The following is a 16,411-nucleotide window of genomic DNA, read 5'->3' as shown; positions in this document are numbered from 1 at the left end:
AATACACTCTTTCGTTTTTGTGGCGTTTTTTTTATTTATTTTTTTTTTTTTTTTACAGATTTTTCCGGGTTTTTTTTTTTTTTTTTTTTTTTTTTAATCATGTGTGACTAGAATTCTATATTCATTAAACAGCAACTTCCTATTCCCCTCTCTTTCCAGCCCCTGGAACACCATCCTATTTTCTGCTTCTATGAGCTTAGCTACTTTAGATAACCTCATATAAGTGGTAACCATGCAGTATTTGTCCTTTTGTGATTGTCTTACTTCACATAGCATAATGTTTTCAAGGTTCATTCATGTTGGAGCATATGACAGAATTTCCTTCTTTTTTAGGGTGGAATAATAGTGTATTGTATGCATGTATCACATTTTCTTTATCCATTTATCTGTCAATGGATAGTTAGGTTGTTTCCCTGTTTTGACTATTGTGAATAATGCTGCCATGAACATGGAAGTGAAAAGATTTCTTCAAGACCTTGTTTTCAATTCTTTTGAATAAAAACTCGGACGTAGGATTACTGAATCCTATGGTAGCCTGTTTCTAACTTTTTAAGGAACCTCCACACTTTTTCCATAAGTGGCTGCACCTTTTTACATTCCCATCAAAAATGCATAAAGGTTCCAATGTCTCCACAACCTTACTAACACTTGTTATCTTTTAGGTTTGTGGGGTGTTTTTTTTCTGATAATAACCATCCTTAAAGCTATGAGGTTGTGGTTATCGTTTTCATTTGTCTTTTTCTGATTAGTGACATTGAGATTCTTCTCATGTATCTATTGGTCAGTGTATGTCTTCTTTGGAGAAATGTCTATTATTGAATAGACATTTGTCTTATTAAAATTGGCTTATTTATTTTTATTTTTATTATTTTTGCTACATATTTTTTATATATTTTGGCCATTAACCCCTTATCAAGTATATAGTTTATAGATATTTTTCTCATGCTGTAGATTGCCTTTTCACTCTGTTGTTTCTTTCTTTTTTTTTTTTTTTTTTTTTTGAGACAGAGTTTTCTCCTGCCTCAGCCTCCTGAGTAGCTGGGATTACAGGCACACGCCACCATGCCCAGCTAATTTTTTGTAGTTTTAGTAGAGACGGGGTTTCACCATGTTGACCAGGATGGTCTTGATCTCTTGACCTCGTGATCCACCCGCCTCGGCCTCCCAAAGTGCTGGGATTACAGGCGTGAGCCACCGCGCCCGGCCTGTTGTTTCTTTTCTATGTGTAAACTTTTTAGTTAGATGTAGCTCTACTTACCTGTATTTGCTTTCATTGCCTGCTCTTTGGGTCTCATATCCAGAAATCATTGTCAGGACCACTGTCATAAAGGTTTTTCCCTCTGTTTTATTCTAAAAGTTTTATAGCTTCAGATCTTAGATTTAAGTCTCTAATCCATTATGAATTGATTTTTGTTTATGGTGAATTAACGGTAAAATTTCATTATTTTTGTAGCATTGTTTGTTGAAAGTGATGAAAATCATTTTTGCATTATGTAAACTTGGCACCCTTGTGAAAGACCATTTTATTGTATAAACATCAATTTATTTCCTGGATCTCTTTTTGTTCCATGTGCCTATATGTTTGCCTATGTGCCGGTACCATATTATTTGGATTATTGTAGCTTTGTAGTGTATTTTGAAGCAAGTCTGGCTTTGTTCTTTCATGTTAAGATTGTTTTAACTATATAAGGTTCTTTGTGTTTTCATATGAATTTTAGCATTGGTTTTCCTATTTCTGAAAAAGAAAAGCCACTGGGATTTTGATAGAGATTACATTGAATCTGTAGATTAGATAGTATGGGAATTTTTAACAATATTAAGTCTTTCAATCTATAAAAACAGAATGCCATTCCATTTATCTGAAATTAATTTCTTCAGTGTTTTCTAGTTTTCAGTGAACAAATATTTTACCTACTTGGTTAAATATATTCCTAAATATTTTGTGTTTTTGTTTGATGCAATAGGAAATGATACTATTTTCTTAATTTTATTTTGCAATTGTTTATTATTAGTGTATAGAAATACAACTGATTTTTGCATGTTGATTTTGTATTGTGCAATTTTGCGGAATTTGTTTATTCTAACTTTTTGTGTTTGGGTAGAATCTTTAGGGTTTTCTACATTTAAAATGATGTCATCAGCAAATGGAGATAATTTTACTTCTTCCCTTCAGATATTGATGCCTTCTACTTCTCTTTCTTGTCTAATTGCTCTAGCTAGGAATTCTATTACCTTGTTGAATAAATGTGGTGACAGTGGCACCTTTTGCCTTGCTCCTGATCTTAGGAAAAAAAAAGTTTCTGTTTTTCACCATTGAGTATGATGTTATATAAGAACCATTTATATATGGTCTTCATCATGTTGAAGTAATTTTTCTTTATTCCTATTTTGTTGAATGTTTTTATCATGAAATGTATTGAAATTTGTCAAATGCTTTTGCTACATCTGTTGAGGTGATGATATACCTTGCATCCATTCTTCTGTTAATGTGGTGTATCAGTTGATCTATCTTGCTATGTAGAACCCTTGCATCTGAGAGATAAATCCCACTAGATCATCATACATTATCCATTTAATATGCTGCTGAATTCAGTTTGCTAGTATTTTGTTGAGAAATTTGCATTTATATTGATCAATGATATTGGCCTGTATTTTTCTTTTCTTGTAGTGTCATCTGGCTTTGATATCACAGTAATGATGGCCTCAAACAATGAATTTGAAAGTGTTAGGTTGAGAAGAATTTGCATTAATTCTTCTTTAAATGTTTGGTAGAATACAACAGTAAATCCATCTGATCCTGTGTATTTCTTTGTTGGAAGATGTATGATTAATTATTGACTCCCTTAATAATAGTTACACATTTGTTCCAGGTTTCTGTTTCTTCATGACTCAGTCGAGATAGGTTGTATATTTCCAGAAATTTATCAATCTTTTCTAGGTTATCCAAGCTGTTGACTTTTTCTTGGTGTATCATTGTTCATGGTAGTCTTATTGTCCTTTTCATTTCTGTGGCATCAGTTGTAGTATCTCCTTTCATTTCTGATTAGAGTCTTCACGTATTTTTCCTAACTTACGTTTGTCCATTTCATTGATTTTTCAAAAAATCAATTCTTGGTTTCACCGTTTTGTCCTAGTACTTTTCCATTCTCCATTTCACTTAGTTCTAATCTAATTTTTACCATTTCCTTTCTTCTTCTTACTTTGGGCATAGTTTACTCTGTTTCTAGTTCCTTGGGGTGTAAATTTAGGTTGTTTATGTGAGGTCTCTCGTCTTTTTTATTGTAGGCATTTACCATTATAATCTTCTTTCTTAATACCGATTTTGCTACTTCACGCAAATTTTAGTATGCTATGTATTTGTTTTCATTCAGCCCAGGATATTCTCCAATTTCCCTTTTGATTCCTTCTGTAATCTATTGGTTGTTCAAGATTGTGCTGTTTAATTTCCACATACTGTGATTTTTTTTCAGTTTTCCTTCCGTTGTTTTTCAGTTTTATTCCTTGGTGGTTGGAAAAGATACTTAATTCTGTTATTGTTTTTTAGTTTTATTCTATTGTGGTTGGGAAAGGTACTTAAATTCGTTAAGACTTGTTTTGTTACCTAACACATGATCTCTCCTATGTGCACTTAAGAAGAAAGTATATTCTGCGGCTATTGGCTGTATTTGTCTGTCAAGTTTAATTGGTCTTCAGTATTGTTCAAGCACTCTGTTTTCTCATTCATATTCCATTTGGATGTCCTATCCATTATTGAAAATGGGGTATTGAAATCTCCTACTATTATTGTGTTGCTTTCTTTTTCTCTCTTCAATTCTATCAATCAGTGTTTGCTTGATATAGTTGCTCTAGTATGGGATACATATATATTATAATTGCTATATTTTACTGGTGAGTTCACCTTTTTATCATTGTGTGTCCTCCTTTGTCTCTCATGATAGTTTTTAACTTAAAGCCTACTTTATCTAAGTATTGCCACCCCAACTCTTCTTTTGATTGCTGTTTATATGGGTTATCTTTTTCCATCCTTTCACTCTCAGCCTGTGTGTGTCCTTAAATCTAAAGTGAGTCTTCTGTAGGCAGCATATAATTGGACCTGGTTTTTAATTTTTCTTTTGATAGGGCAGTTTAATCTGTTTCCACTTAAAGTAATTACTGAACCAGGCATGGTGGCTCATACCTGTAATCCTAGCACTCTGGGAAGCTAAGGTGAGCGGCTCACTTGAGGTCAGGAGTTCGAGACTAGGATGATCAACATGGCAAAACCCTGTCTCTACTAAAAATACAAAAAAAAAAAAATTAGGCATGGTGGTGCACACCTGTAGTCCCAGCTGCTTGGGAGACTGAGGCAGGGAATCACTTGAACCCAGGAGGCAGAGATTGCAGTGAGTCGAGATCACACCACTGCACTCCAGCCTGGGTGGCAGAGTTAGCCTCTGTTTAAAAAATAATAAATAAATAAATAAATATTGATAGGAAATTACTTACTTTTATCATTTTATTGTTTTCTGTCTTCTGTTTAGCTCTTTTGTCTTTATCTTCTTTTCTTGCTATCTTATTTGTGATTTAAAAAAATTTTTAGGGTCCAATTTTCATTCCTGTCTCATTTTCTTTTGTGTGTCTCCTATAGGTATTTCCTTCTGGTTGCTGTGGGGCTTATGTAACTCATTTGATAGTTATGATCATCTACTTTAAGATGATAACAATTTGACTTCAATCACATACAAAAATGGTGCTATTCCACTAGGCTCTTTATATTATTGTTATAACAAATTACATCTTTTTATATTATGTATCTATTAACATAATTTTATAGTTTTTATACTTTTTTCATTTCTGTATCAAAATTAAAAGCTGTTTATATATTTGTAATGTTACATGTAATACAGTGTTATAGTACTACAATATGTATTTGTGTATGTGTACACACACACACGCACACACACCTTTACCACTAAGTTATATATTTTCATTTGCTTTCATGTTACTATCTGGTGTCCTTTCATTTCAACTTGAAGGACATCATGTAGCGTATCTTGTAAGGCAGATTTCTTTTTAAGAGGACTGTTCTGTCTTGCCTTGGTTTTATCATTTGCAAAATGGAATGGTAGTGGCAATCAATACATCTTGGAAAAGTCTTATATGACTTGTAAATATCTCTGCAAAATTTAGTTATCATAATTATTACTTTAGCATGTACATTGAAGAAGTTTCCATTATGACATTATGAATTAGTGTAGATTGCAAGGCTTGTGTATCGTGTGTGTGTGTGTGTGTGTGCGCACACACATGCTCACTGAGGTATAGTTCTGTGGTAGAGACAGAGACAGTTGCTTTGAAACCTGATTGTCCTTTGACCAATAAAATTATGACCCTGTCTGCTCTGGGAACAGTCACTTGCTTCTCCTGAGCAGGGGTGTTCAGTTGCTGATTTCCTAAACCAATTTCCTAAATGGGTAATTGTGTTCTGACTCATATAATTCCCTCTACATTTCCTGACTATTTCAGGTGACTGTCTCTTCCTCTTTGCCCTTAATGGGTATGTAATGAAGTCACGTGTTTCAAAGTTGTTGCTGTGTTTCAGGCTGGGGTGGACTACTCTTAAATAGTGTCTCTCTAGAGCGTCAGAATAAAGCTGGCACAGAAATTGAGGTCTACTTCCACCTCAATTTCTAACCATATTGAAAAGAAGAAGGTCTTAAAATGAGAGGTGGCGTTCAGGGGCTAAAGATCCTCTCGTTGAAAGTTTTTGGTTAGTCATTATTATTTCAGATGAGTTAAATGTCCAGGCCTTAGGGTCAGTTTGCTTCATATGTTTAAGCTGTGAACTTGGTTGTATGACTTTAACCCTTTGCAGCCTAGTTTCCTCATCAGTAAAATGGTGATAATAATAATACTTATTTCACAGAGTTTTTATGAGGATCAAATGAGATATTCTCTATAAAAATACTGGCCTGGCCGAGAGCGGTGGCTCATGCCTTTAATCCCAGCACTTTGGGAGGCTGAGGTAGGCAGATCACTAGAGGTTTAGAGTTTAAGACCAGCCTGGCCAACCAACATGGTGAAACCCAGTCTCTATTAAAAGTACAAAAAAATTAGCCGAGCATGCTGGCATGTACCTGTAATCCCAGCTACTTGGGAGGCTGAGGCAGGAGAATTGCTTGAACCTGGGAGGTGGAGGTTGCAGTGAGACAAGATCAGCCTGGGTGACAGAGAGAGACTCCATCTCAAAAGCAAACAAACAACAACAAAACAAAACAGTCTAAGCATGTTATGTGGCATGTGTGTGGGGGACCAATGCATGTTGGCCTCAGTATGATTGTTTTCATTATTTGGCCCTTCAGTAGGTCACTGCTGGGCAACTCAAGTCTATCTGGGAGCTGGAGAGAGAAACAGATTAAGAACAACAGATAATAGAGTTTTCTGTAGCATACCTGAGAACATAGGAAAGAGAATAGTTAGTTGACACTAAGGTCAGGGCATGTTTCCCAGAGGAAGTGGATCTTAAGGGAAAAGTGGAATTTCCCTGGAGAAAAGAGGCAGGAGAGGGAGAGGTATTTGCCTTCCAGAAGCATCATACAAATAAATTTATGGATGAGTTGGGTCTTTCACTTGTATAATCCACATATAATTATTGACTTCTCACTATGTGAGGGGCTCTGTAACACAATGATGAGGAAAAAAATAAAAATAAAAATAATATCCCTGCTCTATGTAACTCTCACTTTTTAGGCAAGATGGGTGTGAAACCAATAGCTCATAGGAAAGGTGTAGGTCATCATTGGATCATACAGCCTTGAGACTGACTAGGTGTTAGGATGGGAGCTATCCAGTAGGACCTCTGTGGGTAACTGAGATTTAAACTGAGACCCATGTGGGAATGGGAGTGAGGTAAGAAAAGGCAGAGAAGGCTCTGTGCCAGGAGGACTGTAGTGTCTTCTGGGAACTGAACAGAGTCCACTGTGGCTGAGACACAGAGCACATGGGAAAGGTACAGAGAGGACACTGTTGAGATAGCATGGGGGAGACCACAGGGGTTCCTCATGGTCATTCCAAGGATGCAGACCTTTGTCCCATGGGCAATGGAAACTCATTGAAATGTTCTGTTTATGCATAGAAATGTTTCAAGACTTACGTTCTGAAAAACACAATCTGCTATGTGCAGCATGCATTAATGGGGATGAAAGTGGAAGTGGAAAGACCAATAGGTAGTTGTGACAAGATGATAGTGGCTTGAATTGGGGTAGTGGCAAAAAAATAATAATAAATCAACAGTTGTATCTGGTGAGCTCTGTGGAACTTGGTATAGTTGGAGAATAAGATACATGGTGCTGAGTCACTGACATGACTGGTTTGGGCAGCTTTTGAGGAGCGGTGGTGTGACTATTTCATGCTAAGAAATTTGCATTTATACTATAAAAAGGGCTGATGGAGGTTAAGTAGCAGAGAAATGAAATAATCAGATTAGTGTGTGTGTGGCGGATATTTCTTTTCCCACCTACTTCTTGAGCTAGGCATTTATTGAATTTAGAGTAATAGATGAGAGAAACAGTACAGCATCAGTGCAGGCAAAGATGGATGGAAAGCAGATTCTTTTGTATAACAGCACAAAAGAGATATACGAAAGGGAGGTTAAACTTGTCAGTGTGAAAGGCTATTGATCTTGTAAATACTTAACCCTGAAGCCACCTAAGCCTTCTCTCAGGCACGACCCAAATAGTCCAAACCTCCAGCGCAGCCGAGGATGTGGATGTAACTGGAGGTGGGACGACCACTGTGGAAACACAATGAGCCAAGACACTTCGTGGGCAGGGAGGGGTTTACAAAAGTGTTAAAGGAGTCAAGGGATTATGGGAGAGAGAGACTGTCCAGTGGGGACGGCTTTCCTTTCTGCTAGGAATGCGGTGGCACTGGGTAGTGTTCTCAGAGTCTAAAACAGAGGCCCCATGACCATCAAGGAGCTAGGAATAAATCAGAGACAGTGGGAAAATATTTGGAAAACCAAATTCATTATGCACTGTCTATGATTTGGACCTCAAGTCAGGGGTGATTTTTGAGACTCCTGATGCTCTATATCTGACTGGCCAAGAGTGGAATAATCTAGTAATGAATTGGACCACTCTTCCCTTCTCTTCCTTTGTTTGATGTGTTTAAGACACTACATGGGGAGTGCTCTGGGGGAATGGAATATTTAGAGGCTGTTGCAGTTGGCTGAGAAAGAAGGCTGTCCACAGTGACTGAAACAGACATAATAACTATTGATCAGGTGGAGTCTTTGGGAGGATTAGAAGAACTCAAGAAAATTTTGAACCTGGCTGAGCTGTGCTGGGGAAAGAAAAAAAAAAAAAAAAAAACTCAAGAAAGAAGAGAAACTAAAATGTTCTACCTCTATGAAGTTTTAAGCCTGTTCCACATAACACACTTCCAAAAATTTAATAAGTAAGATAATTTGTTAACCATCCTTGCTGTGTGTTACAGATCACTCCAAATTCCCTTAAATACATCTTAGCTTTCAGATAGTAGGCACTTTTCAACAGCTTGTGTGCAGCTGTGATGTGCCGTACTGATTTCTGTGCCTCACTTTTGGTGTTGTATACTGGAGACATTCATTCAGGGTGTGGATCAAACTTCTGATTGTTCATTTTCAGGTTACAGAACTCAACAATGTGAAGAACGTAGCTCGATTGCCAAAGAGCACCAAGAAACATGCCATAGGGATTTATTTCAGTGACGATACTTCCAAGACTTTCGCTTGTGAATCAGGTTTGTCTCCGGCGGGGCTGCGGGCTTTTGCTTTTAGATTCTGAGTGGGTGCTGGACACACAGATTAATCTTTTGGACATTTCCACAGATCTTGAGGCCGATGAGTGGTGCAAAGTACTCCAGATGGAGTGTGTAGGAACACGGATCAATGACATCAGCCTTGGAGAGCCTGACTTACTGGCCACTGGGGTTGAAAGAGAACAGAGTGGTATGTAAAGAAAATTCTCTTCTCTCTCTTTCAAAACTGCTTATGTTTTTATATAATGAAACATAGGACATCTTCATTACGTAAAGTTTTGGGGGTATAAAAATGTATAAGGAAATAGGGCTGGGCACGGTGGCTCATGCCTGTAATCCCAGCACTTTGGGAGGCAGAGATGGGCGGATCATGAGGTCAGGAGTTTGCAACCAGCCTGGTGAAACCCCACCCCTACTAAAAATACAAAAATTAGCTGGGCATGGTGGCACGTGCCTGAAGTCCCAGCTATTTGGGAGGCAGGAGAATCACTTGAACCCGGGAGGCAGAGGTTACAGTGAGCCGAGATCGTGCCACTACACCCCAGTCTGGGTGACAGAGCGAGACTCCATCTCAAAATAATAAATAACGTATAAAGAAATAAATAAAACCACCTTTTATCTAAATTCACAACCTGTCTTAACATTTCAGTGTATTTTTTTCTTATTTTTTTTCCAATTCATAAAATGAATATATCTACATTAATAATATCAGTTTGAAATTTTTGGGAACCTGTTATGTGCCAGTTTGGTGGAAGATGATCCATTCATCTCAGATTATTTATTAAACATTTCACAGCAGCCCTATAATATAGGTATAATTACTCCCTTCGTTTTGCAGATGAGGAAACTAAAATTTAGAGGAACTAAAGACCTTGCTCCAATTGTATTAACTCACTGGTGTTTGATTCTAGACTGTATCATTGGGCTCATATTTGCAGTGCACAGATTTTAAAATGTCATGGGCATTTTTTGGTCTTGGCTTTTTCACTTAAAATGTTAGCAACAGCTTTCCAATGCTTTCAGTATACTTCAAACTTCATGAATATTTCATCAAATTTAAACCCATCTAAAAATCTGTAATTAAAAAATATATATTTTATTGAAACACCTGAGCTGACTCAGCTCAGCACTCAATCTGGGAATAAATCATTTAAAATAATAATGACCAAAATATTCGCAAACACTTTGGCAAAAATCAATGTTGACTTGCAGAACAAACCTGGAAGTGAGGAATCATTTCTTTGTCCCCTAACAGCTGAGCCTAGGGACAGGGTAGATCAGATCGCAGAGTTCTGCTTTAGCTGGCTGACTTGATCTGTGAGGGCATGTCACCTTGGAAAGGACTGTGGTCATCTGGTCTGATTATGGATGTGGCAGAGACAGAATTGTACTGACTTTCTGTTGGTGCACACTCCAATGTTAGTAAAAAAATGCTGTCCCTCCCAACCAGAACTCTGTCTTCATGACACATTTACACTCTGTGACTGTTTAAGAGGCACCATGTCTACCATAACCCATCTCTGCAGAGGTGTTATTGACTGAGACCTAGAAGTGCTGCATAATTCAGAGGAACCTCTTTGTAGATTGGAAAATTGAGCTACATAGAAATTAAGTTATTGATGGGGTCACACAACTAATCCCTACACTGCTCCTTCTCTGGTTCACTAAATCAGGATGCCCCAGGCAGAGAGGATACCTGGGAGCCAAGCATAAAGAAAACTGGCAGGTTTTGATTACTATTCTTTTTTTCACCCAGAGTGGTCAGATCAGCACTTTTCACAGATTTATATCTGCGAAGTAGTACCCTGACAGCATCACAATCTGAATTTAAGAATTGGCAGTGCTTAGGAGATACCTTTCTCATGGCAATTTTCTGTGCCTCGGTTTCCTCTTCTGTTAAACAGAAACAGTACCTCTGGTCTACAAGTATCAGGGATTATTATAAATTCAATTATGCCCTCTCAGGCCCTTTACAATGTTAATTAGTATGACTTCAAGTGATTGCAATTAAAATGGACACTCCATCACTATTAATGTTATTCTTTTTAAAATTTTATTAATTTTTTTCCCTACTTCTTCCCTGTTATTATTCTTGGGTAAGGCAGGACTTATAGAACTTCTAAGCAAATAAATTGATAATGGTCTCTCTTTTTACTTAATATAGACAGTCGTTCTTACTTGGAACTGTCACAGGAGGGAATATGCTCAATTAGAATATATACATTTTTAAAGAGTTACTAGAAATCAACAAATATTTGCTTATTGAAAGTATAAAATAATTTAAAATTTTTGAATAGTAGATGGCGGAACATTTCATGAACACAATCCCGGCATTAGTATTTACTTAATTCAACTAAAATCTATGAAAACTCAAATGACTATTTTATTATAAAACAATGTATTTAGAATACTGCTAATATAAAATTGCTACTGTCACAATGGCAGATGTAGGCAGCCTACCAAAATGATGCATAGGTGGAAATATACTTGCGATAGTAATATTTTTATTCATGGTTCACTTAAAAACTTTGACTCTAATACTTCTTAATGAATTTTCCAGAAATTTAACAGAAATATGGTATTATAACAAAAACATCCCTGTATCTGTAGGGATGAAAATTAGGTTGCAGTAATCAGCCAAGCAGTTTATGGAGAATAATCTTGGTTGCATTTTAGCAATTATCTAAATATGCAATGAATATTTCTTTCCAGTATTTGGCTAAAGAAAGCTCTATGTTAAAACTAGTTCAAATATATGCATTGGCATTTCCCCAAATTGTTGGCCAGTTAAGTGCATAGTATTACTGTGGATCTTTATTTAAATAATTTGGGATACAGTTTTATTCATTTAGTTATAGAAATTACAAGTTGATTAACTTAACTTTAATATCATGAAACCATGACATAATTGTTTTCCAACTGCATCTTTTGTGAGCACAAAAGTGTGGATCTAGTTAATGTCTTCTTTGCAGGAAAAAAAAATGCTTTTAATGGTTTCATTGCTTTAGTCTTTTATTGGCATACACATTTTTTATTATGCAAATTTAAAAATTCTAAAATTGGTCTTTGCTCATGTAAACAGCGCTTAGTGTATGTTGACAGGCTGTATCATTATTATGTTACTTAATAGGGTCTGCATTTAAGAAATCATTTTCTGGGTCTGTTATTTTATGGAAAAGGTTTATCTTTTTGAAAATGCAACTGAAATCTAGAATGTGAACTTGAATTGTTTTTAAATGCCTCTATGTTCCTACAATGTCTTTGATGTTTTATTCCTGGGGATTTTAGACTAACCTTTTGTTTTTCTCCCAGAGAGATTCAATGTGTATTTGATGCCATCTCCTAACTTAGATGTACATGGCGAATGTGCCTTGCAGATTACATATGAGTATATCTGTCTTTGGGACGTCCAGAATCCCAGAGTCAAACTCATCTCTTGGCCGCTAAGCGCCTTGCGGCGGTATGGACGTGATACTACGTGGTTCACTTTTGAGGCAGGGAGGTGAGTTTAATTACTTTTAATGACTATTTTTCTTGTTTTTTTTTTTTTTGTTGTGTGTTTTTTTGTTGTTGTTCATTTTTACCAGGCTTGTGTCATATGAGGTGGTAGGTTTACACATGATACCCAACTGAAGTATACTTGAAGAAATTGAGTTGCGATTATGTAATATGAGGAGTCCTGTAAATATTTACATATTCAACATGGCTCTTTCCCTGAGGAAGATTCTAATGCTTCACAAACATGATAGCAAATTTCATTACACAGTTTGATTCCATACCACAAACTGAGGTCGAACAAGGTTAAAAATGTTAAAAATGTACTATTTCCTGGGTCAAGCTGAACAGAAGCCAACTTCTTGATTTTGGAAAACTTCCGTATTGTTATTTCACATGTATTTCCTCATCTGAGCTAACCATGGTGGATTAATATGAGGGTCCGTGGACTTTTTACCAGCTGCAATTTCTTGAGTTTTATCTATTTGGCTTACAGTGTTAGGATTCCCCATGAATATTGAAAGAGATTAATGCTAAAACTTGCCCTTTGTGATACCTACTAAGCACTTTCAGGGTTTTCTCTTTTTCCTTTTGGGGTTAATCTGGGAGAGATAAAATAGTGCCAATAATATATGGATTGATTGCTACCTACAAAAGCATTTCTCTGGTCAGAATCCTATTTTCCTTGTCCTTCATTTTTCCCTCAGAATTTTGGCTTCATTTTGGAACACTGCAGATAAATTTTATATTTCAGAATTTTAAATGACTAAATTTTAAGAATTGTAAGTTCTTCTGTATATGGTCTGACGTTACACTCAAATAGAAAGTATTAAACAACAATTATTTGTAAAAGCAGACAGCCATTCCTAACAGGAATATGATTCCCGATGGAAAGAAAGTAAAAACGGGAGCTCTAAACACCCCAATCCATGTGAATAGATAACAGTAGTGGTCACCTCTGACTAATCTGTTCATTCCATTTTAATCAAAGCCCAATTATTTAAAATTTACATTTCAGAAATATGGTCAATTTGATGTTCTTACAACTATCTGAGAAGGTTTTTACTTTATACTTTTTATACAGCTCTTTTCTGGTTTATTTTATGTTTAAGTACCTAGACACAAGTTGGTAAATCTTCCAAAGACTATAAAAGTTATCACAAAAAGTAAACTTAATGTTTAAAGCAACGTTCTTATTTTGTGAGAATTACTTATTTATTCTTCTTACAAGAAAAATCCCAGGCCAGGAATGGTGGCTCATGCCTGTAATCCAAGCAGTTCTTGAGGCCAAGATGGGGGGATTGCCTGAGCCCAGGAGTTTGAGACCGGGCTGGGCAACATAGGGAAACCCTATCTCTCCAGAATTGCTCTACTATAAAAACACATGCACATGCATGTTCATCATAGCACTATTCACAGGAGCAAAAACTATGGAATCAACCCAAATGCCCATCAAGGATAGACTGGATAAAGAAGTTTAATACATATACACCATGGAACACTATGCAGCCATAAAAAAGAATGAGATCATGTTCTTGGCAGGGACATGGATGGAGCTGGAGGCCATTATCCTTAGCAAACTAATATAGGAACAGAAAACCAAATACTGCATGTCCTTACTTATAAGTGAGAGCTAGATTATGAGAACACATGGATATGTAGAAGGGACCAACATACACTGGGGCCTATCTGAAGGTGGAGGATGGGAGAGGGAGAGGATCAAGGAAAATAAATAATGGATACTAAGTTTAATAGCTGCATGATGAAATAATCTGTACAATAAACCACCATGACACAAATTTACCTATGTAACAAACCTGTACATCCTGCACATGTACCCCTGAACTTAAAACAAAAGTTTTTTAAAAAGGAAAATAAGAATACCTATTCATTACTAGGTATATTGTACAAAAAAATAAAAGCTAATTAAATGAAAAAAAAAATTAGCCCAGCATAGTGGCACACACCTGTGGTCTCAGTTACTCCAGAGACCGAGGTAGGAGGATGACTTGAGCCTGGGAGGTTGATACTCCAGTTAGCTAAGATCATGCCACTGCACTCCAGCCTTGGGTGACAGAGTGAGACCTTGTCTCAAAAAAAAGAAAATCCCTATAGAAAATTAATAATTTTTTTGGTAAGGTTGGTACCTTTTTCCATTTGTGTCTCAGAAATTATTTATATCTTAACTGTAACCATTGAAATCTAAGTATAGACAATGTTTTATGATATAAATAGACTTTTCTATGACTGTACATCTCATATCACCCCCATTCATACTTCAAATTGATGTGTAAGATAATTCTGCATTGATCAAGAGTCTTTGGATCTGTTTTGGTCAGTACTTATTCAATTATTAATATTTTTAAATCATTTTTTGATTTACTATTTACAGGAAACATTAGTAGAAAAAGCATATAGCTTTTTATGGTAGTGTTTGAAGACCAAAACCTTAGTAAACTTTATTAGTATCTCATATCTATTTTAAACTTGAAAAACATATTATCTTATTAATTTTCCAAGTATTAAATGAATACTATACATATCTTGCAAACATTTACTTCATTTATATTGAAATCTAATAGAACTGCTAATTTAGGTGATTACTTAAAGGATGTTAATATTTCTCCTAAGTGCCGTTGGAAACCATAGAGATTTGAAGGCAGGTATGTTTGTTCGAGTCTCTGTGTGTGTATGAAATGTGTGTATATGGTGTGCGTGTATATGTGATGTAATTGTGTTAGTATTTTATAAAGGTCACTTTGACCACATTGTGAACAGTAGGATAGTGGGACAGATATATGGATGTGGGAGATATTGCACCAGCTCAAGTGAAACAATGGTGGATGAAAAGATATATTGGTGACATAAATCCCAGAATTATTTCAATGGTTTTCACCAAAAGGCTGACTTGGAAGACATAAGTGTTTTATTCCATGACTTTGATGACCCCTTTGTGGTCAGTCCATTTGCATATTTCATCAAGAACTCCAGTGGTTAGATGACTATAATATTAACAATCCAGGTCACTCAGTGTTATACTTCCAATATTGTAGGGACATAGAATATGTATTGATTTTGAATAGCATTATTTCTTATGCATTGGTCATGTTTTGCAGGGCTGGTGCAAACTTGAGACTGAATGGTCAGAAAGGAAAGTGTGGAAACTGAGTGCTTAGGATCTTACTCATTTCTCAAACAGCATGGCATAGTATACGAAGCACTGAATCAGAATTTAGAGAGACTCTGAGTAATTTCTAGTTTTTGCTAGCTGCTAATCTTGGACAAAATTCTTAACCTTCCTTGGAATTCTATGATGATTACTTTTGGAGCAGAACTTGGGCTTGTGGGATACAGTGTTCAATGCAAGGCAAAATTACTATTTTATATTTTACCTGAAACTCAAATAAAGATGAATTTTTATAGTTACCATCAAGATGCTCAGGATAAGATAATTCGTGTTCCACCAAGCATGAAGCTTTCATGTCTGCCTTGCTTTATTAGTGAAGATAATTTTTTCTTTGGCTAATTTTGGATATGTTGAAATGAAGCAGTTTTATAGTAACCAGTATAATTTCCCCCCTCTCTCACATCAAGAAGTGAGCAGGAGTTATCTAAGTAAATAGTTTTCACATATTCAAAAGGCATCTGCAAACACTTAGCAATATCCTCTAGAACACAGGGAGTCTTTCTTGGACAAAGTTATGCTCATATTCAGCCTCTCTTAGAATTAGAACTGAGTGTTATTCCTGCTCAGTGGCCCCATTTCACACCACCCAAGCTGGTAGTGGAACATGTGTAATAAATTGAACTGGAAGTTGGAGGAAATGAAGTAAAATTACAGTTCTGTCACTAGCTGTGGGAACACGGATATGTCACCTAACTCACTGGGCTTCTTTTCATTGCCACCTGTAAATTGGGAACACATATATTACTTATCTCACAAGATTGCTATGAAGATTAAATAAAGGCACAGGTAAAGTCACCTGGAATAGTGCCTGGCAGGTACTAGGCAGTTGTATCAACCTAGACTGGCACTGAAAAGAAATTCATTGACTTACATAAACTCAAAGTCTGAGGAGTAGAAATGGCTTCAGCCTTGGCTTGGCTTAGTGTCCAAATGGTGATCCTAGGTTTCATT

The 16,411-nt window shown here is 36.2% G+C and overlaps 1 protein-coding gene across 1 annotated transcript in view; it reads left to right on the top strand.

Annotated features, from left to right (window-relative positions):
• The window catches only part of DOK5 (docking protein 5), a 178,601-nt gene that overhangs the window by 109,952 nt on the left and 52,238 nt on the right, over positions 1 to 16,411 (top strand). Inside the window, exons 3-5 of the mRNA XM_032255943.1 lie at positions 8,646 to 8,760; positions 8,849 to 8,968; positions 12,091 to 12,280. Of these exons, the coding sequence (XP_032111834.1) occupies positions 8,646 to 8,760; positions 8,849 to 8,968; positions 12,091 to 12,280 (425 nt within the window). The remainder of the gene's footprint in view (positions 1 to 8,645; positions 8,761 to 8,848; positions 8,969 to 12,090; positions 12,281 to 16,411) is intronic.

This window comes from Sapajus apella, unplaced genomic scaffold (genome assembly GCF_009761245.1).
Source record: "Sapajus apella isolate SASKATOON/1434 unplaced genomic scaffold, GSC_monkey_1.0 scaffold92, whole genome shotgun sequence".
NCBI lineage: Eukaryota > Metazoa > Chordata > Mammalia > Primates > Cebidae > Sapajus > Sapajus apella.
Note: the sequence above shows the minus strand (reverse complement) of the source record. Positions and strands in the feature narration are given on the sequence as shown.